General features: G+C 37.5%; 1 protein-coding gene and 1 non-coding gene across 8 annotated transcripts in view; both read left to right on the plus strand.

The window, feature by feature from the left end:
* LOC136846479 (uncharacterized) overlaps window positions 1–25,124 on the plus strand; it is a 191,342-nt gene extending 166,218 nt beyond the window's left edge. For 2 of the 7 annotated variants that reach the window (XM_067117339.1, XM_067117333.1), the window contains exons 2-4: window positions 15,018–15,208; window positions 19,791–20,030; window positions 24,802–25,124. In XM_067117339.1, coding sequence (XP_066973440.1) covers window positions 15,151–15,208; window positions 19,791–20,030; window positions 24,802–25,058 — 555 coding nt within the window. In that variant the 5' untranslated portion in view covers window positions 15,018–15,150 and the 3' untranslated portion in view covers window positions 25,059–25,124. Of the gene's footprint in view, window positions 1–2,093; window positions 2,254–3,715; window positions 5,600–6,131; window positions 6,675–10,187; window positions 10,380–14,752; window positions 14,875–15,017; window positions 15,209–19,790; window positions 20,031–24,801 lie in introns of those variants that run through there. The other 5 variants (XM_067117294.1, XM_067117315.1, XM_067117304.1 and 2 more) reach the window with 5 other exon arrangements.
* On the plus strand, window positions 8,988–9,059 carry TRNAE-UUC (transfer RNA glutamic acid (anticodon UUC)). Its single transcript has one exon. It is a non-coding gene; the product is annotated as a tRNA-Glu (tRNA).
* Window positions 25,125–26,027: the final 903 nt, after the last annotated feature.

The following is a 26,027-nucleotide window of genomic DNA, read 5'->3' on the forward strand; positions in this document are numbered from 1 at the left end:
CGCGGTGCACTGTATGCATTGCTAAAGGAGTTTTTTTGAAGTCTCCCTTCGGCTCCTAGCTGCATTAGCTTTTTAACCTTCTACTTTACCTCCATTCTAGCTTCCTTTCTTCGGCTGTGCTGTCCAACACCTCTAATTGTCACTTTTCAGTGCAAAAATTCTAAAGGTCTTTGTTCTTCATTTTACTTACTTCCGGATCTCTTTATCTTCCTGTCCAACCCCTCTAACTCCCTCTTTTCCTTAAGCGCTGAATAATGGCTGATGTAAACATTCCTAATCATTAATTTAACGGTTCTTATGTCACTGCTTCCTTTAAAAATCAGGTATATGGCTTCCTTAAGTAGATAAGCGTAGCTCTTATTACTTCTTTCTTATTAGATTGGAATGGATCATAAGATTAGGCCAAAGGCCAAGCTCTGGGACCTATGAGGTCATTCAGTGCTGAAACGAAAACTGCGAGTAAAGGAGGTTTGAAAGGTGTAACAGGAGGAAAACCTCGCAGCTGCACTATGGAACAATTATTAGAAGGTGGAAGGTAACATGGAAGAAAAGGAATATAAACGGAGGTATAGTAAAAGGAGTTAAGGGGTTGCAGAGATCATTAAGCATTGCCTACAGTGCACCGCGTGAGACGCACCGACGGCACTCCTCCCTTGAAGGGCTTCTGATTAGCTTGCTCGAGTTATAGCCTATTCACATTAAAAACTCACCCTAGACAAGCCATTAACGTTCTACCATCTCTAGACACAATGGAAAGGAAATGGGTCTGAAGAATTCCATAAAGGAAGACAGAATTTTCCCTCGCCTTTTCAAGAATTTAGATCAAAGTGTAATATGAAATTTTTGACATCTCTATTTTTAAGAAAAAAAATAAATAACAAATACGAAGGAAAATAAAAAAAATTATAAATTAAAAAGTCCAATAAGACCTACCAGTTTCATCGATAACATCGTTTCAAAGAGGATTAGTGTAACAGAGAGAGAGAGAGAGAGAGAGAGAGAGAGAGAGAGAGAGAGAGAGAGAGAGAGAGATTACATATGCAGGAATAAATCAAGGCAGGCTTTAACCTGAACCTAAACAAATATAATGACGAGAGAGAGAGAGAGAGAGAGAGAGAGAGAGAGCTTACATATGCAGCACTAATTCAAGACCGGTTTTAACCTGAACCTAAACAAACGTAATAACGAGAAGAGTAGAGAGAGAGAGAGAGAGAGAGAGAGAGAGAGAGAGAGAGCGAGCTTACATACGTAGGATTAATTCAAAACAGGTTTTAACCTGAACCTCAACAAACATGATAACGTAAACTAACTTAAATTGCCATGAACAGTTCGTGACTGAACTTAAACTTCCATGAACAATTCGTGACTGAACTACGAGCATGCGCACTGACGTGGCTTCCAGCAGCTTCCAGAAGGAACTGATTTGCAGTGACACCGGATCTGACTCACGAGGAGCCAGGTCACAAAGTGCCCCTCCTGGAACCACTCAGGGCAAAATGGATTTAACACCGGTGAAATTCCGTCCCAGAAGTGTACCTGAGTATATCGTACCTCAGGTCACCTTGTAATTTTCTTTCCATTTTTTTTTTTAGACTTTTCCCTTCTGCCCCTGACAAAGATTCCCTCGTTTTACCAAGCTTTGTCGACTATTTAACCTTGTTAAAGTCATATTTCATAATTAAATACTGGAAAAGAAGAAATAAATGACTAGCGCAAATGTTTTGCAGAGACAGACAGACGAGACGCTGAACGTTAGTTGTCATCATAAATGAAACGAAGTAAATCAGGAATTGTTTACGAACAAAATCAATAAAAATAAGCATATTCAAATAATTGATATTTTGGAATTTCCAAGAAGCAGGCACGTTATATTGTATCTTTCCTTTCCATGTGGTAACTCTTCACATAACACCTGGTCATGAGAATTCCAGGAACCTTTCGCCGGCGTTACTCTCAGTTGCAGAGATTTTTCATAGACCACCCACTTCAGGTTGCAGATACAAAAAAAAAAATCCCCTTTATCTTCACGAGCATTTGGCATGCAGGCAAATCTTTCTCACACTATCCTCTGATAGCGTCTGGGCAGACTCAATTCTTGGGTATAAATTGTTTAACACAACAAGACTTGTGCGGCCTTTGCATTCTTCAGTCGTGTCAGTGAACGTAGTTTTATCTCCGAAATCATGAAAGTACTTCTGGCCCTGTTTTTGGTAGCTCTTGGAGCAACCGCCATCCGGCAGCCGAATCCTTGCAGTAAGTTTATCATTTACTACCCATTTCAGGGACAGCGAGTCATCGTTTTTCTCAAATATCTTTCAAACTAATTATTTGATCGAAATGGTACTCTGACACAGTGTACAAGACACCTCCCACTAATTTTTTATAATATAGTGCATTGTCCAATGGTGTTAGTTAAGGCGTTCATTCTTGACTTACATGGTGTTGCCAAGCATCGCCAAACTATGCATTCGAACGTCTTTTATCCCTATCCCGTCCCTCCCTCTCCCTTCCGTTCCTCATCCCTCCCTCACCCCACTTTCCTGGCCTCCCCATCTCACCCCCCCCCCTTTCCTATCTATGGGGGATAGCGGACGTTCGATTGCGTAGAATAGTCCTGCTGACTCATGCGACTTTACCTTTAAAAGTCAAGAGAAAACGCCTTAACTAGCACCATTTGACAACGTACCATATTACCAAAAATTAGCGGGAGGTGTCTTGTCCACCGTGTCAAAGTACCATTTGATCAAATAATTAGTTTGAAAGAGATTTGAGAAAAACGATGACTCGCGGTCTCTGAAATGGTTAGCAGTTTTTCATGATTTATTAAGTGTCTTAATAAAGTAAGGAATAACTGGTTTCATGATCCAATTAACTGATGGCTCTTAGAAATCTTCACGCCACTTGAATGTTCCCTCTGACTGTCTAAAAACAAATTGATTCTTACAAAGCTTGACCTCATTTCAGTATGATAACCTTCCCGTAAGGGGGTAGTGCCGTCATTGCATTTCAGTGCGTACACGTGGTGCACTGTAGGCATTACTGAAGGTAGTTTGCAGAGTTGTTTTGGTCCCTAACATCATCCACTTTTTAGTCTTTTTCTTTATCTCCATTTCGCTTCCATTCTACCATCTTTCTGTCCAACTCCTCCATCTCCTTCTTTTCGCTGACTTAAGGACTGAATGGCCGAATTTACATTAATCATGTCAAGGATTATATCAGTAGGATAAGCTGAATGTTTCATTATTCTTGCATCAGAAAGAAAGCAGCCGTTCATTCTTTTTCCTCCATCTTATTATTATTATTATTATTATTATTATTATTATTATTATTATTATTATTATTTATTATTATTATTATATTATTATTATTATTATTATTATTCAGAAGATGAAACCTATTCATATGGAACAAGCCCACCACAGGGGCCACTGACTTGGAATTCAAGCTTCCAAAGAATATGGTGCTCATTAGGAAGAATTAAGAGGCGATAAAGGGGAATACAGAAAGAGGTCTATTAAGAAAGAAAAAATAAATTCCTAGTTATTCAACAAAACTAGTTATGAATCGTGAATTCATCACATCCTAATAGTTAAGAAATCACGTGGACACTTTACATGAAGAGCATAAACGCCTCCTTTATTTATTTCAGTATTGTACAGGCATACCTTTCCATTACTCATCGATAATCAAAACAATATCTGCCGCGTCCTTACAGCACCAAGCTCGCCGGAGAACGTGAAGGTCCTTGCCACCACGTCCTCCGTGATCTACGTGACGTTTGAGGATCCCGGCGATATGGACAAGTGTCCCATCCTCTTGTACCGGACTCGATGCGAGGAAGACAAGTCTGAGATGAACTTTGATTTCGGGGGGAACCAGCTCCACTACGCGAACTTCACAAATCTGAAGGCTGCCACCGCTTACACGATCACCTGTACGTCTGTCTCGACACACTTCGTCGAGTCCACGCCAGTCGTTGTGCGCGCCTCGACCAAGTCGGCTCCTTGAGGTCGACCTTGACAAGAAAGGGCCTAGATCATTTCTACAAATGTAGCCATGGAGGAATAAGTACTTTTACCTTTTCATTCACTTCTTCTCCTCCAGTTATATATCTTCTAGCGCTTTACTAAATATCGCTTTGAGTCAAAGATACCAATAAAACTATTCTAGTCGAGATCTTTGATTTTGTAACCTTTTCTGATAGTAAGATGTTTCTTGATCATGTACAGCTTGAATTCAAGACCTTGGAATTTTTCTTTCTTATTAAGGAGTCTTGATAACAGATGATATTTTTAGTAATAATGATTTCAGTGTCGTCTGCTCAAAATCTTCATTTGACCTGACACTACCATACAAATATTCCATCTCGGGCAGTTAAACGAAACTAGAATTTCATTCCTGTTTTCTTCATGAACCATACATTTTTTTTAGTGAACCTAAATATGATTAAACTCAGAATCAGTTAGTATTTAAATCTTTTTTTTTTCATGTTGATAACTACTTCCCCTGACGTCTTAAAGATATCTGAGGCTAACTGATACCTGTGCAATTCTTCGATACGTTTTCACGAGAAGTTTTTGTGATGCTCTCTGAAAAGTATTCCTTTTCTACTTCCTGAGAATTGTCATTCGATTGCATTCACAGATTTCGTAAGACGGGTACCCGGGGAATGTTGTAAAGACGATAACTTATATCAATCTTAATCTTGAAAACCTGAGATAAAGACACTGGATTTTTGAGATGTGAAATTAGACTTACAATGGCATATTTTTATTGTTTTGTCCGTGGGAATGTTGGTTTAGCTCATGAAGGCACTTCGACGTCTGTTGTAGAATATAACATTTTCCTGTTGACTTTGATTAAAAAGTGCTCTTTGAACAGAACAAGTTAGTAGGAAGTATTAGTATATTTCAGTGACGAAAAATATTCTTGTCTTGAATTTTATTAACTTAATTTAAAACTCAACGATTATAACGTCAGCATAATAATCTTAAAGAAAGGTGTAAAAACTTTGCAAAATCTCGATTTCTGTCTCCATCCAATAGGAGATAGAGTACAGAAATACCTAAATATTCAGGATCAATCAGGAATGCAAGTCTGAGCGACCAGTTTTCAATTGTAAGAGTCGATAAGATAATGCAAGTGACCTCGGCTCTCCTCTTCTGGAGAATGTCATTGTAGATTACGTTAATAAGAGCAAAGCAGGAAAATCATCTCCATCTTCCCCGTAACTTTGATTTATGTCCAGCTTTTAGCCAGACGTGGGGTATTAAGCCCTTTCGCATTTTACAGATATATCTCAGTTTTCATCAAAATTCCCAGTCGTATCTCATGAGTTACTGTTATCTGGTGAACATTTGGATCCTCTCAATATTCTCCCACGTTATCTGATGTGCCAGTTTTACGGCCATATCCCAGACTGTTGTGGCACTCTGAGAAAAAGTTCGTCCATATAAGAGGGAAGCTAGTTTCTGTATACCATTCTTCTTCTTCTTCTTCTTCCAAAAGCTTCGGTCGTCATTCAACGAGATGGGACTTATTCTTCAGTTTCTGTTACTTGCTTTCGCTGTATCAGTCACTCAGCAGACAGAATTTTGTGGTAAGTCGATAATGATTATGAGCAAAATTAAAATTAAGTTTAATCTACATTTCTTTTATGAAATGCAACAGAGATATCAGAAAGTCGACATTTGAGCAGAAGGCACCCACATTGTTCGTAGTTGCTTCAGTAAACATAAAAATAAGAACGTTAAAATTGAAAATTTTCACGAAATAGAACACGTAGTTCCCTGGGAAAAGTACAGGCTGAGGACACGCCTGATAATGTTTATTATAGATTTTTATGAGGTTACCTTTGATATTAATTAGTAGCCTTCTTTGTCTGGTTGACGGAGTAATCATTTCCTTTTTTTATGTTAGGTTTATAAAGGTAAAATGAGGATAAATCTTTTCAGCTAGGACTTTAATACTTTTTTTATATTTTCTTGCAATAAATGTTTCCTCTAGTGCATGAAAATATAAAGGTAACATGTTTTTTGCCCCTAGACCCAAGACTTTTTGCCTCCAAATGCATTTTATTTACTAAAGTTCCTTCAGAACTTAAATTTCTCTTCTTCTTTAATTCGTCGAAGTCCCAAGTCCACCCAAGAACGAAGAGATCGTGGAAATAACTTCTAGCGAAATCTACCTGAGATACGAGGACCCCGATGACTTCGAGACTTGTCCCATCCTTCTCTACAGGAGCCGTTGCAAAGAAGCAAAGGAAGAAGTCTTTGCTGCAAAGGGAAGCAATATTCATCAGGTGAACTTTACCGAACTAAAGGCTGGAACTCGGTATGAGATCGTAACAACTTCTTACTCGATGGATTTGGTCGAATCGCAACCAAACGTTCTGTTCGCTACAACAAAACTTGTTCCATAAGGAGAAAATGAGTGATTTTTTAAAAAAGCCATTTCACTGTAGACTAAGAATACAGTACAGGATGTTATTTGGAGTCTGCACGGCAAGGAATCATTTATTTGTAAAATCTACAATTATATTTAAGATAATTTGACATTAGTCTTAGAATTTAATTTCTACACATGCTTGAAAGGTAATATCATCTATAATGATAAGAGTAAACTAATAAAAGTTGTGAAAATCACGATTTGGGTGATCTCTAGATTATTCATTTCTTAAATTATAAAGCGCAATTCAAAGAATACTAAAATGTTGTACATTAAATAATAATAAATAATATGTATCATGTTGAATCTAATAAGATTTACGGAACAATGGTATGACATAAAAAAATTAAATTACTCAAGAATTATTATGCATATACTCTGAAAACTATATATTTCCCCCCAATAACCTGTTTTGTTTTCTTAAATTATATGATGTATCATGACTAAAGAAGGATAGGAATGGTGAAAGCGTCTGGAAATCCGTTTCTAAAGTAGGATCCCCTAAAATTAATTGAGCCTTGCATAAAGTGATAGTTTTCTTTCAAGTGTTCAATCCGTTATAGAAAACTATAATTTAGGGGTGCCTATAAAATAATACTCTTACAAAATTAATTTTTCATTATTGTATTCTTTTAGCATCTTAAGAAAACTTAAAGCGCCCAAACTATTTCATAAAATGTGCATTGTTCAAAGCACTAACACTAATTCTCATTAATTTGTTTCAACTAAACCTTTTAACCAACAAAATTCTCTCGTTTTACTTGGGTTAGGGAATGTTTCATGGGTTTGTAAGAATTCTAATATAGATTATGTATTTCGTTTTTCAACCACTCTAAAAGCGATAACGACGAAAAATTCACCTAAAGTTTCTCGTGGATCCATTTATAAAATTCCATGTCAGAGTTATATTTCAACCTGGAAAACGATTCGACGGTGTCAATAGGCCTATAGGATGAATGTCAAATGCAATATTTTGACGTGTAGGCTATTTTAATCATATTGTTCATTAGGGTTGTGACGTTATATTCCAACAATTTGACTTATAAAAATGTAGCTGAGTCCGCTTTGATGGAATATAACAGTTACTTATTATAAGTCAAGATAGATATCAACTTGACGCCTTCGTCCTAAGAGAGATTTTTAAGAATGTTTCTGTATGATCCCTGTCGAGCTGTCCTTCACCATTTATAATATTTTTAACTTGTTTCCATGAATTTAATCGTTTGTGCTAATTTGTATTATTTGCATGTAATTCTGGGTTTATTTTAAAACTTCCTTTTACTATTTTTACCATTGTACCTTGAAACTGAGCTGAAGTAATACGAAAGCGCTTGATACCTCTATTTTTGTATGTGTGTGGTGAATATGTGTATGTGAGTGCACAAGGCCACATCTATAACATTATTATTACGACTGTTATACAGTTCTGCAGTAAACGAATGGAAACTTTCTACAAATCCAGAGTAAAATCGACTGCGATTTTTTCACAACTTACCGATCAAAAAACGGCAAAAACTTGTCATTCATTTTGCAGTTAATTCAAACGATGAGAAAACAGTCGTCGGGGGAGCTCCTCCCCCCGCCAGTCCCCCTCCTTCCTACGCATGATGAACTGTTATCTAAAGAGCAAAGAAAAAAAAATTCTGATAAGCTTCTAGAACGGGGAGAATTTCCATGTATTGTCTGAAATGACATATGTTCTGCTGTTATTAAGATAAGGGATGACATTTTCGAGTGGGGAATTGAGAGATATCATTTAATCTGTAAATGATTCTTTTAGCATTCTTTCTGTAAACTCAATGAATACTTGTGATTACTTGTTTATCACCGAGATTGTGTTTTCTTGGGAATATTACTACGTTTTATAAGATCAGGCTCTCTTATCATAATATTTCTCCTAGAAAAACTGCAGGCTATGCAGATAGAATTATTCTTAACTCACACCTGTGTATTTGTGAAGATTATTCTAACACACGAGCGTAGAATGTTTCATAATGCATCGTTTCAACATCTTTCAGTTACCATGACAGAAAGAAATTATGGTTCATTCATTACTTTACATTTTGCCTTTAAATTTATACATTAGAGTATAATCATTTGCCATAGGCCTACTTGTGCTATGAGGATATCAAGATAAATAGCAAACAGATGATTAATGAAACATAGCCACTTGAATTTAAAATAAAAATAAGGAAGAACTCATTTCAGTAGGACTGCACTGATGGCCTGGGTAACAGCTTTGAATCTCTCTTGTGTGGGGAGCCAATGGGGTAAGGAAAGGGGTGGTAGCAGATATTTGGGGCGGGGGACCATATCAGCTAAGTGGTCATGCACCTGTATGGAAGAATTTATGGATAATTATTGGTCCTTTACAAGTTTATTCTTACCTTTAAGTTCAGTCTGACCTCGCCTTCACTGTCATAGTTCCCCCACTAGATCGTGGAAGATGTCTGAAGAGGAACTTTTTAGCGGGGCTCTTTACACTTAATATTCATTGATTTACATCTTACATAAAACTTCTCATTCCGTGAAACACTATATCCCATGTGGTCTAGTGGCTAGGATACCTGGCTTTCACCCAGGAGGCCCGGGTTCGATTCCCGGCATGGGAAATTGTTTTCAGGTGATTAGGCCTAACTATATTAGAAAACGATCGTGAACGGATTACTGCATTAAACGCGTGCTATAAACTCATTCGCCAGATGGCGTCCGTATCTCCTTCTGTTAATTATTCTGGGAATAGTGGCTCTGTACCATAATTGTCTTCGTTCACAGGTGTTAGTTTCTTAACTTGGCTATACTTTCAGATGTCTTTTGGTCTTTTCGTAGTCTTGTTTTCTAAAGTTATTTTTGTGATCTGACAGAAAATAAAGATTATTCCATCATCATGTCGTAATATTTCGCCATTCAGTGCTTTGGGCTGGTAAAATTCGATTCATCGTTAAACCCAATGTCCTTCCCTGAGTGAAATAACAATTTTAGAAGGGGCATTTGTTTATTTTCTTTTTAATTTATTTATTTATTTATTTTATTTATTTATTTGCATGTACTGTATCCACTTCATTGACGTTTTTACCTCGTGAGTTATTTTAGCAAGAACTCTGTTGAGGGTATTATAATCTGTTTTGTTAAATTTTGTTGTAAATGCCATATCTATTTTAATTTTTCATATTGTTGAGCAGTTTTATGAAAAATAATATTTTTCTTTTATCTGTAATATGCAATTTTATCAATGTGAATCATTTAAGAAGACAAAATGCCAAGCAAATCTGACTTCTTATGATCTGACACCTGTATTCCTTATATCTAAGCTTACAGAAGTTGTATTTTCAGTAACATTAACCTCTGCATACTTCCTCTTGGCTCCTGGGCTATGAAAAGAGTTCGTAATGAAGGAGATTAACTCTCCTGCCATTATGCCAAGAAAATCGACGTTCATCACAAAAACTACACCTTACACCCCAAAAGTAGACGGAATTATGACAGAATAGAAACAGCATGCAAAAGCGATTCACTATAGTTTTAGAGAAAAAAACTACAAACAACAATGGTTTAATATGTATGGCAACAAAGAGATGAAATACTGAGAAATCAAAATAAAAACAATGATTCGGAAATTACTCATACAGGAAAAATTTGCAATGCGTCACAAGAATCTCGTTTAGTACTTTCATATGCAATACTGTAAATTCGCCTAGTTGACTACGTAGTTGATGACTGTATAGAGGCATGCATGAAATACTACAGTCAGTAATATTATCATCATGACTGTGCTAAAACGACAGAAGGGAGAGCTGTTCCATAGAGGTCGCTCTCTTAATACTACTACTATATTTTCGAGATTTTGATTTGACATCGAAATGACATCTATCGCAATTCTTTGGTTTTGAGGTAACGTCAAATGTTAGAAACGGGATAAAGTGGATTGATAGGTTTGTATTTTGATAGTTTGCCCATAAATTACCTTTGAATGAAAAACGGCGAGCCTAGCATAGGCTAGAGTTGACTGTCAGGCTGAGGATAGGCTAGACTAGGAGGAGCCAACCTACTAGCAATAGCCGTAGGCGAGTTTGGTGATGGTAATAGCCATCGTGTAGGATGAAAAATTAGTGGTAGGATTTAGCTTTAAATTATTATCGCTTTTGGGACTTTTAAATATAATTTTTTGGGGTTTTAATTTTAGTACTTTGAATCTGACGTTAGGGACTGAAATGTTTTTATGTTTTTGCTGTGTGAACCTAACCAGCCTAACCTAACCTAACCTAAGTTGATTTCTCACCAATTATATATCCTAAAGTATCATAGCCCTGGATAACTCTACAGAATGTAAAACTGAAGACGACTACTTCCACGTCTAGGTTCCCGCCAGTTGCCAACCTGAATATTTGCTGTTTTTTACTGCTGTTTGTTGATGTTTATGTCTTTGTTTTGTGTATGATATTTACTATGTTTATTTGTTTTTATGTTCATCTCCAAGGGGCTGGTACTAAACACAGCGCCCATTTTGCACGTAAACTGGTAGTTATTAAACCAGATGGGCGTGGTAGTAGTCTTCAGTTGTACCACGCACCGCACGGAGATATTGTTTATTAATGAACATTTTCAGTTGAAAAATATAGAAAAGGGTGCATGTAATGCAGTAAAAGTGAGAGCTTTTGAGAAATAGGCTATACAGAAATAGTGTGAGAATTTTACCTAGATAATCTGAGAAATTTACCATCTCTTGTTTATGTACTTATGTTAAGCCCCAGGGTGTTGGTACTGAACATGGTGCCCCGTGGGGCTTTTCTGTAGAATTACCTAGTCCTGTAGGGCAAATATCATCAGTTCGCAAACTGAGCATTACCAAAAGATATTCATAGTGCCCGTTTGGCCCTTTGCTACACCTGTTTTATAGCGTTTTACTTTACATTTATTCCTGCTTCCTTTATTCATTCTTGCTATCCAACCTATTTAACAAGCCTAGTTACTTCTTTGTGTAGTTGTGGAATTTCCTCTTGAGTTTTACTTGTAGGTTATTTTACTTCATCTTATTGATTTTACCCTTACGTACTGCAGAAATAGGCCTACTTGCACACTCATTTTGCTGGGCCTGATATCACATTACCTATGCTAAGATGGGGTTGTGGTAAAAGCTCATTTTGGCTGTTTTACTATGGCATGTTAGGGTTATGGGTTGGGCCTTAGCTCTTGACCAGGTCAGGGCCCAGCACCTTAGGTTTGAAAATTTGTCTTTGATCTGCTTTAAAACTGGCAGTAACACATCAGAACTCATGATTTGCTGTATTTTCAGTTTGTGACCTGAGACACAACATGCACAACTTTTGTGAAACTTTCAAGCACATAATTAGGGTTAATGTATGGTGATGCTATAATACTCTCGCACCAAATACATAAACCATATCTATCTGACTTCCTGTTATTGTTTGCGCAAACCACTCGTTTTTGTTTCCCCGCTCACTATATTTCCTAGTTATGGTGAGAACCAGTAGGAAACTTAGGATTTTAATGGGAACCACAAATGAGTGCATTTAACCAAGAAGAATGGTCCAAAAATCGTAGCCTAAACCACAAAGGAAGCAGTAGGAAAAATGCTTGGTTCATTTCAGTTCTAAGTATTAACCACAAAACACATTACAGTATGAAGATTGTTGTCACAAGGCTAATTACAGGGATGCATCTAATCTGCCTCCCAGTCCCAACCTTAACTAGAGCACTGTAATTCATCAAAGTGAGATACAGAAATTCATCTCCTCCTAACCTTGCACACTGGATCCAAATTAGCAAGGGGGCCACCTCCACCTACCCCTTAGTATCTCACACAAAGTACTGTTTTCCAGACCCCAAGGTTGGAATGTATCTCTTGTGTAAATCTCAGTAATTCATTTAGAAGAAGCGTTTGTCTTTGGAAGGGATTATGGCACTTTCTTGATTTTGCATATGAAATTAATAGTTAGTGGCCTCACCATGAGCAGTTCGTACACATAAGGCAGCATTGTTAAACTAAATATAATGGATGTTAAAAACTGGATGCCCAAAAAATATGCATATGTTAGCATAAAGTCCTGTAATTATTATGTATAATTATTAATACAAACAAGCCCCCATAAGCACTTGTGAATTGCGTGTGCATTAGAGTCACCTTTTACCTTCCAACTTACAGAACATCTCCAAAACAGTAACAGTGAACCTTGAAAAAATGCAAGTCTTGATATTTTTTCATTAGATCTGTAACTTATTTATTCACTTGCTCCATCTTCCTTATGGAATAAAAACCAAAATTACGATTATTCGACCATTTCTTGTATTAAATTTGGCGTTTATAATTGAATTTTTTTCATAGTATTACCCTAATCTTGGTTCCATAGTATGAGAGTACACATAGGCCTTGACAATCATGTTACAGCCAAATTTACATAGCATGACAGGTCCCCATGATTACATGATGATGATTTTCTTGGCTACAATCCTAATCTAACCTCAATTTAAATAATCCTACCTCACTGGGAGGGATAACCTACCTGCCTTAACCTCGTCCTCCAACCCTGGGCTAGTCAACCCCATGGTTCACCAACAGGCCTAACCTTCCTAAATGCAAGCATTTACCTAAATGCTTGTTAAGTAATATACCAATTTAATATCTCAACAAAAATATGAACCTTTTATTTATTTAAATAATCTTGTGCAGTGTGTTTGTTTTAACCAACCTGTTTTTGTACTGTACAAAACAAAGCTGACTGGATAGCCTAGTAACGAAGGCAATGGTGAAAATTTAGCATGTTTTAATTACAAGAAAACCAGTGTAAAAAAAAAAAAATTATAGCAAATATTGCCCAAACAGCACAATTCAAAGGAGACAGCATAACTTTTCTTAGTCGAACTTATGGTACAGCATTCATGGGCATCCACTGCAAGTTTCCCAAGGGAACCAAACATCAAAGGGATAAGAATGATTTGTTTATCACCAAGTACCAGCAACTAGTGATCATAGCTCAGCTAAAAGTAGAAGTTTGTTGGAGGCATCTTGCTACATTTGATAATTAACTAATCAAGTCTTTTTTATATGAAGTAGTCAAAGAAAACCATGGGCTGAGGGGAAGGGTAGATCACCCAATAACTAGCAGCATACTGTACCATGGGCTGAGGAAGTTTTCTTCCTTCAGGTCTTGCCAGGTTTCATGCATTCCAATAACTGGCAGTTATTGTATAGAACTTTTGAAAGGTAGTTTGTGTGTTTTTATATCATGATTCTTGGCTAAGGTACTGGCAACTTTCTCTTCCCTTCAGGCATCTTTTACCTTTTATGGTAAATTTAGATGAACGCAACCTAAAATGGCAGCCATTCCTTTATAGTTTTTACTTTAGAGATGAAAGTTATTGCCTCAAGAGAACTTTTTGAAAGGTAGTTTGTGTCATCACCATTTTCATTTTATCATCTGATATTTGGGATAATCTGCTGCTATACCCTATGGCAGTTAACACTGTTTTTCAAAAATCACAACCCCATCTCTTTGGTTTCAAAGCAAATCACTGCTAATGGTTCAACAGTGCCTATTCATCCGTCATGCCTCTGAGGTGATCTTAACAAGAGTTGCATCCAAGCTCGTTGCTGAGATTTCCTTTGTGCATACCAATGGTGCAAAGTCAGTGAGGTCTTTGCAGTAAATCCAGTTGCATTTTTTATGGTAAACTGAGATGGGAACAGAGAGTTCTAAATATTTTAGACAAACCATAGGTTTATCCCCTTCTGCTTTCAACAGTTTTTACAAGAGATGTTTTGCAGAGAATAAATGCTTTTAGAGGTGCAAGAAAATTTATATACTAGGGAGGTACACTTGTCCTATAGCTTCTGTCAGCAGAATCAAGCCTATTCTCTTTGTCCAGAAAACTCGTCCTAGAGTATTTGATGGGATAACACCATCAAAGGAGTCATTCCATCATGATTTTCATCCTCAGTACCAGCGGCTGGAAAGTATTGCAGCAGCATCAGAGTTGGAACATAAATCAAGATCATTTGGGCACAAAATCCATCCCGGTCAGGCTTCTTAATCTACTGTAAGTTAATGGGTTTGTGTTGAAATACTGGTTTTAGAAATACAGCACACTGTAAACTGTTTTATATGGAAACCCATTACTCTACAAAAAATTTACCTTGTTCCTAAACCCTTCCATGTTGCAGCTGGTTTAGACTATCTAGGACCTAGATGTAGGCTATACTGAGATAGATGGAAGTGGAAACTTAAAGTAATAAGTTTGTGTATGAAAGAATGGACTTTATCTTTAAACCATTGTATTTTTCAACACCACAGGCACTCTGGGACCTGAATACTGTACATATATTCAGACTGGTCAAAAAGGAGACTCTGCTTCAGTGATGTCCAAAAATTATTGCAATAGCAGACTAGGCTACTGTAAAGTAATGTGTTTGTATGTCAAAAAAATTAATTTTATTTCTAAGAAAATTATATTTTATTATATGAATTCCTTGTACAGTTTGAAAAATTATAATAATTAATTGTCTTCCATGGGAAATAATTGTACCATATTTAATACTGATAATTATGTTACAGGCTCAGTAGTAATGAAAACAAAAGCTATTCTGTCAGCAGAAAGCCTTTAGGAATCCATAATTTCATGAATAAAAGCAAACATCAGAAATCAGAATTGATTCTTCAGCGCTTCTAGTACAAACCCTAAAGAAACATGGCAGAATTAGAAAGAGTGGACAGTTTTTCAGCAGATGACATAAAAATTGAAAAAGGTATGTCAACAATGACTCTGTTATATTTTTTTCTAACTTGTAACAATATTGTAAATATTATTTTCTTTCCCTGTTAACAGAAAAACCCTAAGATTTTATCATGAGTATTTACCACTGTTCTACTTGTAAAGTGCAATATAATGTGAATGTGTCCATATTAGATATAGACCTAGTATTCTTACTGGTATCATAATGCTCTCTTAAGTGCAGAAGAACTGATTGCTGAATTGCTGTTCCAGCAGATGAAGTAAAACCTAACAATGCATGAGACCTACCATTCTCATGAGTAAAATGCAGTAATATTTTAGTCTGATTTTCCTCACAGGATATGTGGTATGTTTATGCAATTGACAAACCCCTTTATCTTATTTACGAGTTATTGGTCAAAATATTACTTGAAAAGGAAGGTATAGAGTCCTTCTTATAAGGTGATGTTACAACTCTGCGAGTGCAGGGAGCTCAATGTTTACAGTGCCATCCAAGGCTAATAATCACTTGGTCGAATTATTGGTAGGCTTTCTTTTATTTTAGCACTAGTTGCATACATTTTTTATATTTTTATTATCATTCAAAAGGTGTCAGAAGGCTAGATCATCATCTTCCATGAACAAATTTGTTCTGTAGGTGTGAAGGATGTGTATGCAATAATTCCATCCAACAGGATTTCAGTTCTTTTACATCCCCCTTCATTTGCTTCAGGACTGTCTGATCTCTTCTTCAGACCATTGCCATCCCATAGGAATTCACACTAGTATATGCACAGCCCTTAACTTGGGTCCCTTTGCTCAGAATTCACCTCTGGTGTAGTCCTGATGTATGGTGGGTTGAACTTGTCCTCCTCACTTTTCTGCAGTTTGGAGATATCTGCAGAAAGAAGTAAGACCGGCAGCCAGGCGGCAAACAAATATCTTGGTGTGCTGATCAACACCGTAGCAAAGAGTGTCTCCCCTCTGTAGTCTCTCCAGTCAGTAGTCCTAATCCTGACAGTAGTAACTGTTTTGGATTTGACAGATTATCTTCACTTTCGTTTTGAGCAACCTCTTCGTTCACTTCAGTGGTGCAGAAAGCAGCTCTTTTCTTGTACCCAAGGTTTCCTGGTTATCCGGTACTTTGCAGCCAGAAAGTTTTGGGAAATCTCTCTTAGTGGACAGACGACTGCTACCTCTGCCCTGGAGATGGCACACTTATGTAAACTGTCACTTTGGGTGTTTAAGCCAAGGATGATCTGCAAATCAGTGTCTTGAGAGCATGAGCAGCATCTTTAACTCTACGAACACTCCAAGACTGATTTATGAGGCTTACAGGGGTATTGTTTCTTTGAACCCTGTAGGGCATTCTTGTCAACAGGCAGGGGTGGTGTGATGGTCTCCCTGGCCTTCTGCATGTTAGCATCCAGATGAATGAGGGGATGGAGTGCAAATTCATTAAGCAGTCTCTCAGGTTCTTTCCATGTGGATAGAACAACTTAGCAGACCAGCTAAGTGGTGGAGGAAGTTTTAGGGAAAAGTGGGTCATACATCCTCTTTTTAATGAAGTCTCCTCATGTTTTGGAAATTACTGGTAAACAGCCTGCAAGCCAACTCCTTACAAGAAAGTTCCCTTAGTTTTATTCTCCACTGGTTGATCAGTATGATGCAGACCTATTCAGGACTCATGATACCCCTGGCAGCTCCATGTTGTTCAAACCTGATTGATATCCAGATCTGTTGATGTCTTGGCCACATATGAAGAGACTTATCCCCAGGCTCACTTTTCTTTGTTAGCCCCTCTTGCTGAGTCCCACTGTGGAGGGGCCTTTATCTCGTGGCTGAAGACCACCTGCATTCTGCACAAGAAATTTCTCCTCTCACAGGGGTGAGATAGACCTTCAGGTCCCCTGGAGACACTTTGGGAGAAGTTTTCCAACTTTCATGGTCAGCTTCATTGGAGGGGTCTCACTCACCAAGTCCACTCTTAAGCAGCAGATTGCAGAATTCCTTGTCTCTATTAAGTAAGCTCTCCATGTGATTAAACTTCCAGGATGGCTCTCTCTTTTGAGTCCCTCTTTGGGCCTGGGATGGAGACCTTCCTTTATAGATGGTCATCTCGCTAGGATTGTCTTCATTGAGGGTTCAGGTGAGCAGCATAGGCTTGCAAGATGGTGCCTTCATTAGCTTCAGTAGGCAGAGGGAGGAGGTGTTGAAGGAAATTCTTTTCTTCTTACTTCTTACTCTTTTAGGTATCAAACAGGCATCTCTGTTATTTTGTAAGGGGATGATTCTGTGCTCTGCATGACAGCCCATGGTGCTTGGAAAATTACACTGCCTTTATGTGTCTTGAGGAACTTTTGGTGTATCAGGTGGAGGTCAGCAAAAGTACTTGGACTACTTTTCATTGAGACCTGGGTTATAACATTCTTTAGGTGCTCAAGCTCCTTCGAACTCATTGTATGGGACAAATGGTCCCACTAAACCTCCATATCATCCATTCCTAATTTCTGTCATCCCAGACCTTGTTCATGCTGGTAAGGCCAGTTCTAGACAGGTACACAATGAAGGACAAGTTGAAAGGCCACAGTCTGAGGATGCAATTCCCTCCTTTCTTACTACAAGAGGCTGGGAAGGTGGAGAATCATGTGGTTCCCTATTGTTTCCTAGATTTTTGTGATTGTTTTCCTTACAAATACCGAATATGGCACATGACTCTTTCATCATTTTGCATCAGATGTGCCAGGCTGTATAGGATGTTACAGGAATCATCCTTTCTCTGCTCATTTATGGAACCAGGAAGTTGGCATTTCTGGGTGGGAGATGATACTTCTCACCTAAGGACTGAGTCTCCTGTATACATAACAAGAAAGTATTGTTATATTGTTATACTTACAGGAACAAATAGCAATATTTTAAAGTAAATTATGTTTTTCATAGATAAACAAACAAAGTGTTATATCATGATCTCAGCTTATAACCAACCTTGTATTTGTCCCTAGCCAAAGGAAAAAGTGAGGGGAAGCAAGCGGGTGATTGGATAGCCATCACCACTCACCCATCAATGCCACATGTCCTTTTTAACAAGTTTCGGTTATCAAACCAGAGTTTTGCTAAAGAATACTGTATTCCTATATAAAAGACTTGATGTTTGTAAATATAGGAAAAATACAGTTTATTTTTAAAAAATTTCTGTTTGTAATCTCAGTTTAAAGTTCTGAGGAAGGTGACATTCACAGCGCTTGGCGTTGGCCCTAACAGTGTGATCTGTTTTAAAGTATAAACTACTTGTAGATATCATGAGACACCATACAGAGCATTTACCTGGTGTAGTAGATATTAAAACACATTTATACATATAAAATTTTAATGTTTCAAAGAACTGCTTGTTAACTCTCATCCAGACAACTTACTTTTAGTTTATTGAAAAAATATTTTATATAAAATTTTAATGGGAAAGCATTCATGGACGATAGAAGAAATTTGTATGCTATAGATTAGTTTTATAAAAGACAAAAGTGCTACTTGATTACTCTGGAGAAAAGTGGCAGTCAGTCAAAAATTCATAACCATATTCATGGCACTATGAGCTCATGGCATGTTAAGACTGTGAAAAAATGGATGCCAGAGATATATAGCTAGGAAGCACCATGGCTGATTCCCCAAAGTAGCCTGTTAGGAAGAATAAGTTTCCATCAGCTAGATTACGGACTTGCTTTTACAAAAACAGGGATTCCTGCTTCCCAAGGACAAAGTGTTTGATAAATGATGCTCTTGCTTGTGCTGCAAGGTTGCAAATTGTAAATGTTTGAGGCAGAGCCCCACCTGTGAAGAAACCTTAAAAGATTACGCTTCATAGTTAAGGAATTCGAAAGACAGAGTCATGAAAGTATTTGAGTTCATGAAAATTTTGATGGCAAGGCCCACATTAAATATTGATGCCTTGTCTGTAAATCTCTATCTGTCCTGTGAAACATGTACCTTTGTAGGATCTCAGTAATCATTTGTGTAAAAACTGTGTTGCATTGTTTTCTTTATCTTTTGATCCAAAAAGTTATGATAAATATAAAAAAAAGTCATTGAATGGTGCATATATATATGTTATGAATTCCAATCAAATTCACAGTTAGATTACTGTATAACTAGTTTTGAAGTTTTATTTACAACAATAGAAAATGTTTGAAAATTGCTTAAAAGGAGGAAAACTATGAAGCCATAAAATAAATTTGTGAGACCTGGAAAGGATTCATTACTCTGTTTCTCTTATATTAGCTCTTCAGACATATATATTAGAAAGAAAGAAATGCATTTTAACATATTGAGGAGACTGGAAAACACCCATACTTGAGGTATGGCTTCTGTCTAACCCACCCAAAATGTAGGTGTAAAGCACCAAAAGCCAGGTGGAAATCTTGTAAATCCACTTTCCATAAAATGTCTTTTTCTTTTATATGCTTGCAAGAAATGCTCTTCAAACTTATTTACATGAAAGTTTGTGGACAGTTCTTTGAAGTGCAACAAACCAGTAGATACTCTTTTATGTATGTTTGCATTGCTTTATGTAGAAAGAAACTGCATTAGCATTTAACATATGAAGACTTTTTTTTTTTTTACAGAATTCGTAGAGTGTGATAAAATTTCTGTCAGTGATAAGAAAGATCCTGATAGTGTTGAAGAATACACATCGACGGTGAACCAGCCTGAATTAAATGCTACATCCAACAGTGAAGAATACACCTCGAAAGTGAACCAGCCTGAATTAAATTCTACATCCAACAGTGAAGAATATACCTCAAAGATGAACCAGTTTGAATTAAATGCTGCATCCAATGGTGATTCGTCTGTTATATCTGAAGGTATGATACTGCTATATTCAATATACTGTAAGTATATACAGTATGATAAGTAACCATCTTCCAGTGGCTTCAGATTTTTAATGTTTTGAACTAGTTTACAAGACCACTGACTCATTTCCAAACTCACAAGACTTGCCGAAAGGATTTGTTTCAGCATGTTGATTGAAAATTGGAACAGGGTAAAGTCATAGAAATTGCACAGCAGAGTAGGAAGTGATCACAAGGAAAGGATGAGAAGCAAAAAGCAGAAAGCATAGCTGCTGGGACCAGAGACCCCATTGTACCATCTACAGTGGTACCAAGGCACACTGTTAAATTGTAACCCCCCTTAAGACTTTTTTAAAAATCACAACAGGCCTATAACATATCATTGTACATCTGAGTGGAGGAATTAAGAATATAAAATGTTGTTGGACGAATGCCGTGATGCTGTGGAGCATGAGTTAACCAGAGGCCATTGTATTTACAGAAGAATGAAATATTTCCGAGATTTAGCTTTGTACATACAGTACAGCCCACTGTTCTGTAATTAAAGTCCTAAAGAACTCTGAACGTTGTACTGTAAGTTAGATATTTTACTGAAGATGTGGTCATTGCTTTGTACTAGTTAGTTACACTTATGAGTTTTTAGCCTGTCTGCTTTATGTTGTAGAAATGAATGTGAATAATTCAGCAGCTGTTGCACCTGGTGTGTCCATATGAATTGCAAACATATTTTTACTTATTCTTTAATGCCTGTGAGTTTGAGTGACCATTGCTATTCATTATGGTAAATACTGTACTATATTTGCCTAAACGTAGGTGCATTATATATTTTCATGGGAATATTAATATTGCTTCTAATGCACATTATGATTTTATGTTCCCATCTCTTATGAATTTTTCTGTGTGATTTTTCTTTGTAAAGGAAGCTGATCCTTTTGTGAGTTACCTGCATCATTGTAGAACCAAGAGCAGTTTTGTTTGACTTTGTTTTCTTATTGCTTTCTAAGGTGAATGAGAGATTATTATTATTATTATTATTATTATTATTATTATTATTAAAAGGATGGCTTATTATTATTATTAGTGTCTTTTTATTATTATGATTAGCTTTTCATGCGATGTTAGTTTAATTCAGACCAGTCTTTGATTAAAATATTCAATCAGAAATCGTTCGTCTGGGTTCAGGTTCTATTGTAGATACCGTTTAATGGTCATTATTGCAGGAGGTCTCAGTATTTTAGGGAGGTCATGATCTGAATTATGATCATGTTGCCTTCCATCAAATAACGTCGCGGCGGCGTTGTTGCGAAAATTTCGACCTCGGATGCCATTTTGTTTGGCTCTATGGGGATCGCCTCGGTGCATGTCTCTGGCTGCCAATCAGAGTGTTGGAATGATGCTTCCCTTTGGTAATTTGGTCAAACTTCGATGTTAGTGATTATGTCTTTTCTTGCTATCCTCAATGCAAGCCCCTGTTTTTTGGAGAAAGCATTATCTAAGGTTCGGACGGGGCATAGTGCCCGGTATACCGCGTTGGTTTTTCTTCAGGGTCCTGCTGAATTAACCAGGCTGCTCGTCTTTCTGCTCTTGTAAAGATTAGATGTATGTTTCTGTTGGAGTCAACAGGGCTGACATTATTCTTGATGATGTTTGAGGGGTCTTCTTTATATTTATGATGAAATAGAAAGCTCTATGCGTTCAGGGGCATCGGGCGAGGTTCCTGGCGGTACCATCTATCGATGTTAAGCGAATTCTTCAAGGTTTTTTGGGTGTTTCGAAGCGGGTTTAGCTTTCCATTTCTCCGTGGGTGAGTCAGGACAAATCTGTGTTGCTTGCTCTGTTCATACACATGCCCAACTGAGGCGCATTCCCTTCCCCCAGTTTCATGTTCTTAAATGGAATCAAGGGGCCTCTGGCAATGCAACACAAGGCATGTGTTGGGCCAGGCCTCTCACACTGCTCCTCCTGGAACGCGGAGAAATTCCACCATAGTGCCCTGAACACTGCTCCTATTCTGTACACTGATAAACTAATCTTGCAGGCTCAGATAATGGCTGCTCTACAAAAGGCAATTTGATCATAAATATAAAGAAGACAGCCCTCAAAAAACATCATCAAGAATAATGTCAGCCCTGTTTGAAACATACATCTGGTCATCTAAGAGCAGAAAGACGAGCAGCCTGGAAACCCAGCCCCCTCAGCAGGTGAAGAAAACCAACGTGGTATACCGGACCATGCCTCGGTTCCTAAATGGATCGTTTCTCCAAAAGTAACTTTAATCATGCCAGACATCAGAGGATGCATAACATAGTGATTGACCAAATTACCACCACCGCCTACGCCTCTTGGAAGCATTGCACATTGGGAAGGAGAAACCAACACTCAACATTACGCAAGAAACCTTTCTCCTCCCACGGCAGCCAGAGACATGCACGGCGATCCCCATAGCGCACGAGCAAATCTTAGAAGAAATTCTTCTCTTCATCCTCAGCAGGACCTGAAAACAGAACTTGGATGGGAAGGCTCCGCCGAGGGTACATGCCCGGGCAGCCAATCATAATTCAGCACCGATCATGACCTCCCCTATAAATACCAAAAGCACATCGTTTCTCAGACCTCCTGCAACCACGCCCAGAGGATAGCTGGTGAAACATGTCACGGGTTCACGATTTCTGATTGAATTGTAATAAAAAACCAACTGTCCTTTTCCAACATGAATAGCCAGTTACTGACTAAATCGCTGAGCCTGAAAAGCGAATCATAAGGAGGATGAAAAAGACCTATATAAGATAAATTCATATTACAGCCATCCTTTTAATAAGACCTGTTAAAAGAGGGTCCATATTATTATTATTATTATTATTATTATTATTATTATTATTATTATTATTATTATTATTATTATTATTATGCAGTTTAACCAGACCACTGATTTAAATAGAATGAGATACCTTTTATTATTATTGTTCAGTTTAATTGTCTGAATCTTGACATAAGTTCGTGACCTTCATTGTTAGGGCTTGCATACTTTCTCTTGCAATCAGAGGGAATGATGCTCCCTTTGGAAAACCAGCCCACAATGCAAGCACTGTTGTAGCATTATCTAAGGTTCACTAATTAGCGAACTTAAAGCACAAGGAGGGGAAATAAAGCCTAGTCAGGGGAACAAGTGGTTTCTTTAGCTTTAGAGTCAGACAAATCTGTGTTGCTGTCTCTGACCAACTTACCCTTCCCTTTTCATGTTCTTAAATAATCCAGCCTCTGGCAATGCAACACAAGGAGTTGGGCCAGGTAGTATTCTGTACACTGATAAACTCATCTTGCAGGCTCAGATAATGGCTACTCACAATGATGATGTTGCAGCTTAAGAGTTGGTCCTTGTCAGCAGAGGAAATGTCCACTGACCACTCCTAAATAGATAAAAGTAACTACAGACATCAAGGATGCTAAGCATATGGAAAGGAGCTGTTTCATGTGAGAAATGTACTTAGAAGAAATACAGGACCTGAAAGAAAGTGATTGCTATGAGCGAAAGATCTCTTCCTGGAATAGGTTCAGTTCTGGTTGAGAGAAAACCAGTCAGCCTGGAAGCAAGTTGCAGTGTGCCAGTCATTGCTGACAGTCCAGCAAGACTGGTCCTAGTCACTGAGATGATAAATTAAGAGTGCAGTCCAAGGTAGCTTAGTCATGGAAGAGTACAGCTGAGCAACCACCTAACTTGAACCCAGACAGGAGGTAGCCTGATGTGGAAGTAAAGGAAATGGCCACAAGAGAGCCACTCATAGACCTGGTCAGGAAAGACCCAGTAGTGGGGATAGATAAGAGGAAACCAGCCAGCATTATAAGTCATGTCCCTGTGCAGTTTTTTTACTTTATCTTGTTCAAGTTTGCACCCCTCATTTCAAAATAAATTCTTTGGGTGAATCCCGTGAAAGTTTAGAAGTGTTACCCATGGTTCTTGTAAAACTCAATAATAAGAGTGATAATAATAGTACTATTAATGAGATGCAGCCTTGGAAGTTTTTTTATTGCATTTTTATCATTCAGGAGCTGAAGAACCACAGCTCTAGAATGCAGGCGTAAGCCATGGTCTCATCATTTTCTTGTTTATCATAGATGAAATTAGAAACAACATGAGCTTCACTGGACTAAGAGAATTCATAAGTGATGGCAACTTGTGAGTAGAAGGAGTTCATGCAAAAATAAATGGCAAAGCCATGACACTTGTAAAGCAAGCTGAAATGCTCCAGCAAATGGTGATAGTTTATGCCCCTTATGATTATTGTTAGATATTTATTTTTGTACTGAAAATTCAGAACTTATTTGACATCAGCTTCGGCTGTTTTGACTCCTATGGCATCACTGTGACACATTGCCATTTATACCAAAACTCTAAGTTCTCGTGGCTGTTCCAGTTTCAGCATCATCTTAAGAAACGTTTAGATAATTTTTCTCTTTTGTAGGAAGTTAATTGTTACTTATTGAAATAACAATGAAGATCATAATTTCACTATGAACTGATGATATCTGATGATTGTGCCTTGATTCTGACAATATCTGCCAGGTGCTACTTGGTCTGTAAAAGAATCGTCATGTGATTGATTATCAAAGTATATTAATATATATTGGGAGGAAGAAGCTGATCCTATGAATTGTTTTTATTTATGGACAGTTCTTTTCAAAGGATGATTTGAAAAGCTAAAAGTATTTCATTCATAGACATCAGAAACAGCTGTTGCATAGAAATAATGTTTGGAGAGATATTTATAGTGTGCTTTCTTTTCAGAAAAATCTGCTCCTGTTTTCAAAAAGAGAAAAAGGTTACCAAAAGAAGATAGAGATGAAGAAAGAGGAAAGGATGATGAAACTGATAGAGAGAAAAGACTCTCAGTATGTACAGATGAAGAGGAACAGAAAGATTTGGATGAAATTTCATTGCTCTTAAGCATAAGAGACTCAGTTCAAAAAGTTGCCCAGACACAAAATGAAATTGGTGATCTGATTGTGGATTTTGTGAAAAAACGACGGTCTTTGCAGTTTTGAAAGTAAATCATTTTTACATTGAAAGATTTGTGGCAGCCTGAATATCATAAATATTTTATTAACAATGTTATGAATTTCAATTTCCCCTTAGATTTATCAGGAGCTCATGAGCATGTTTTTATTTATGCATGTTATAAGCTATTCAACTAACATCATTTGGACAAAAGTAATTTCTCAGGACTTTAGTGGCATATGTTAATGCGCAATACTTTATTCAAGAGTTGCTTTCTGAGATTTTCCCAAGAAAACTTTTGCCTGTCTGCATAGTGTGCAAAAAGTGTACACTAGATACAAGTTTTTCTTTTACAAATGCTCATTTGACATATGTTCGTGGACAGACTGATTCTGGAGTAAAATGAGCTAAGAAACTGCTCTCTTAGTAACAAGATGCTTAATTGTCAGTAGGCAGATGAGTGGTGGAGTGCTGCCCACACACAGATGAATGATGTGTTTAGTGAGACAGTGAGTGTGGATGCTTTATGTTGCCCATTAATGTACTTTAGATTATTACTACTTTTATTCTTATTGCAGAGGAAGGGTTTTCAATCCTTATTTGCCCAGTGAGGAGTGTGTGCTGAGTGGTCTCCTTCACAATGAAGGCATTACAAGTAGAAGTGCAGGAAGGCCAAGAAGTGCTTTCCAGTTTCTTCAGTGAGTTGGTTGAGGGGAATCCCCCCCCACCTTTGACACTACCAAACCTTTTAGGGTCTTCCATGTCTGATACTGCCACCACTTTCAGTGGTTCTCTTACTCATTCTCTTCCTGTTTACTTGGTCAGAGGTTAATGTGCAATGTCCTCTTGTGGCAGCCCAGGTTTGCATACAAGCATCTCTCCTAGATAGTTACCTACTCATGCTCATAGTCTCTCCACCCCTTTTGTGATGCTGGCTGCTTTGGGTAAGTTGATGGAGCCTTGGAAATATCTTCAGATGATATGGCTTGCCCTGGGTATCTCAGGTGACCTTTCAT

Source organism: Macrobrachium rosenbergii, chromosome 2 (genome assembly GCF_040412425.1).
Source record: "Macrobrachium rosenbergii isolate ZJJX-2024 chromosome 2, ASM4041242v1, whole genome shotgun sequence".
Classification (NCBI taxonomy): Eukaryota; Metazoa; Arthropoda; class Malacostraca; order Decapoda; family Palaemonidae; genus Macrobrachium; species Macrobrachium rosenbergii.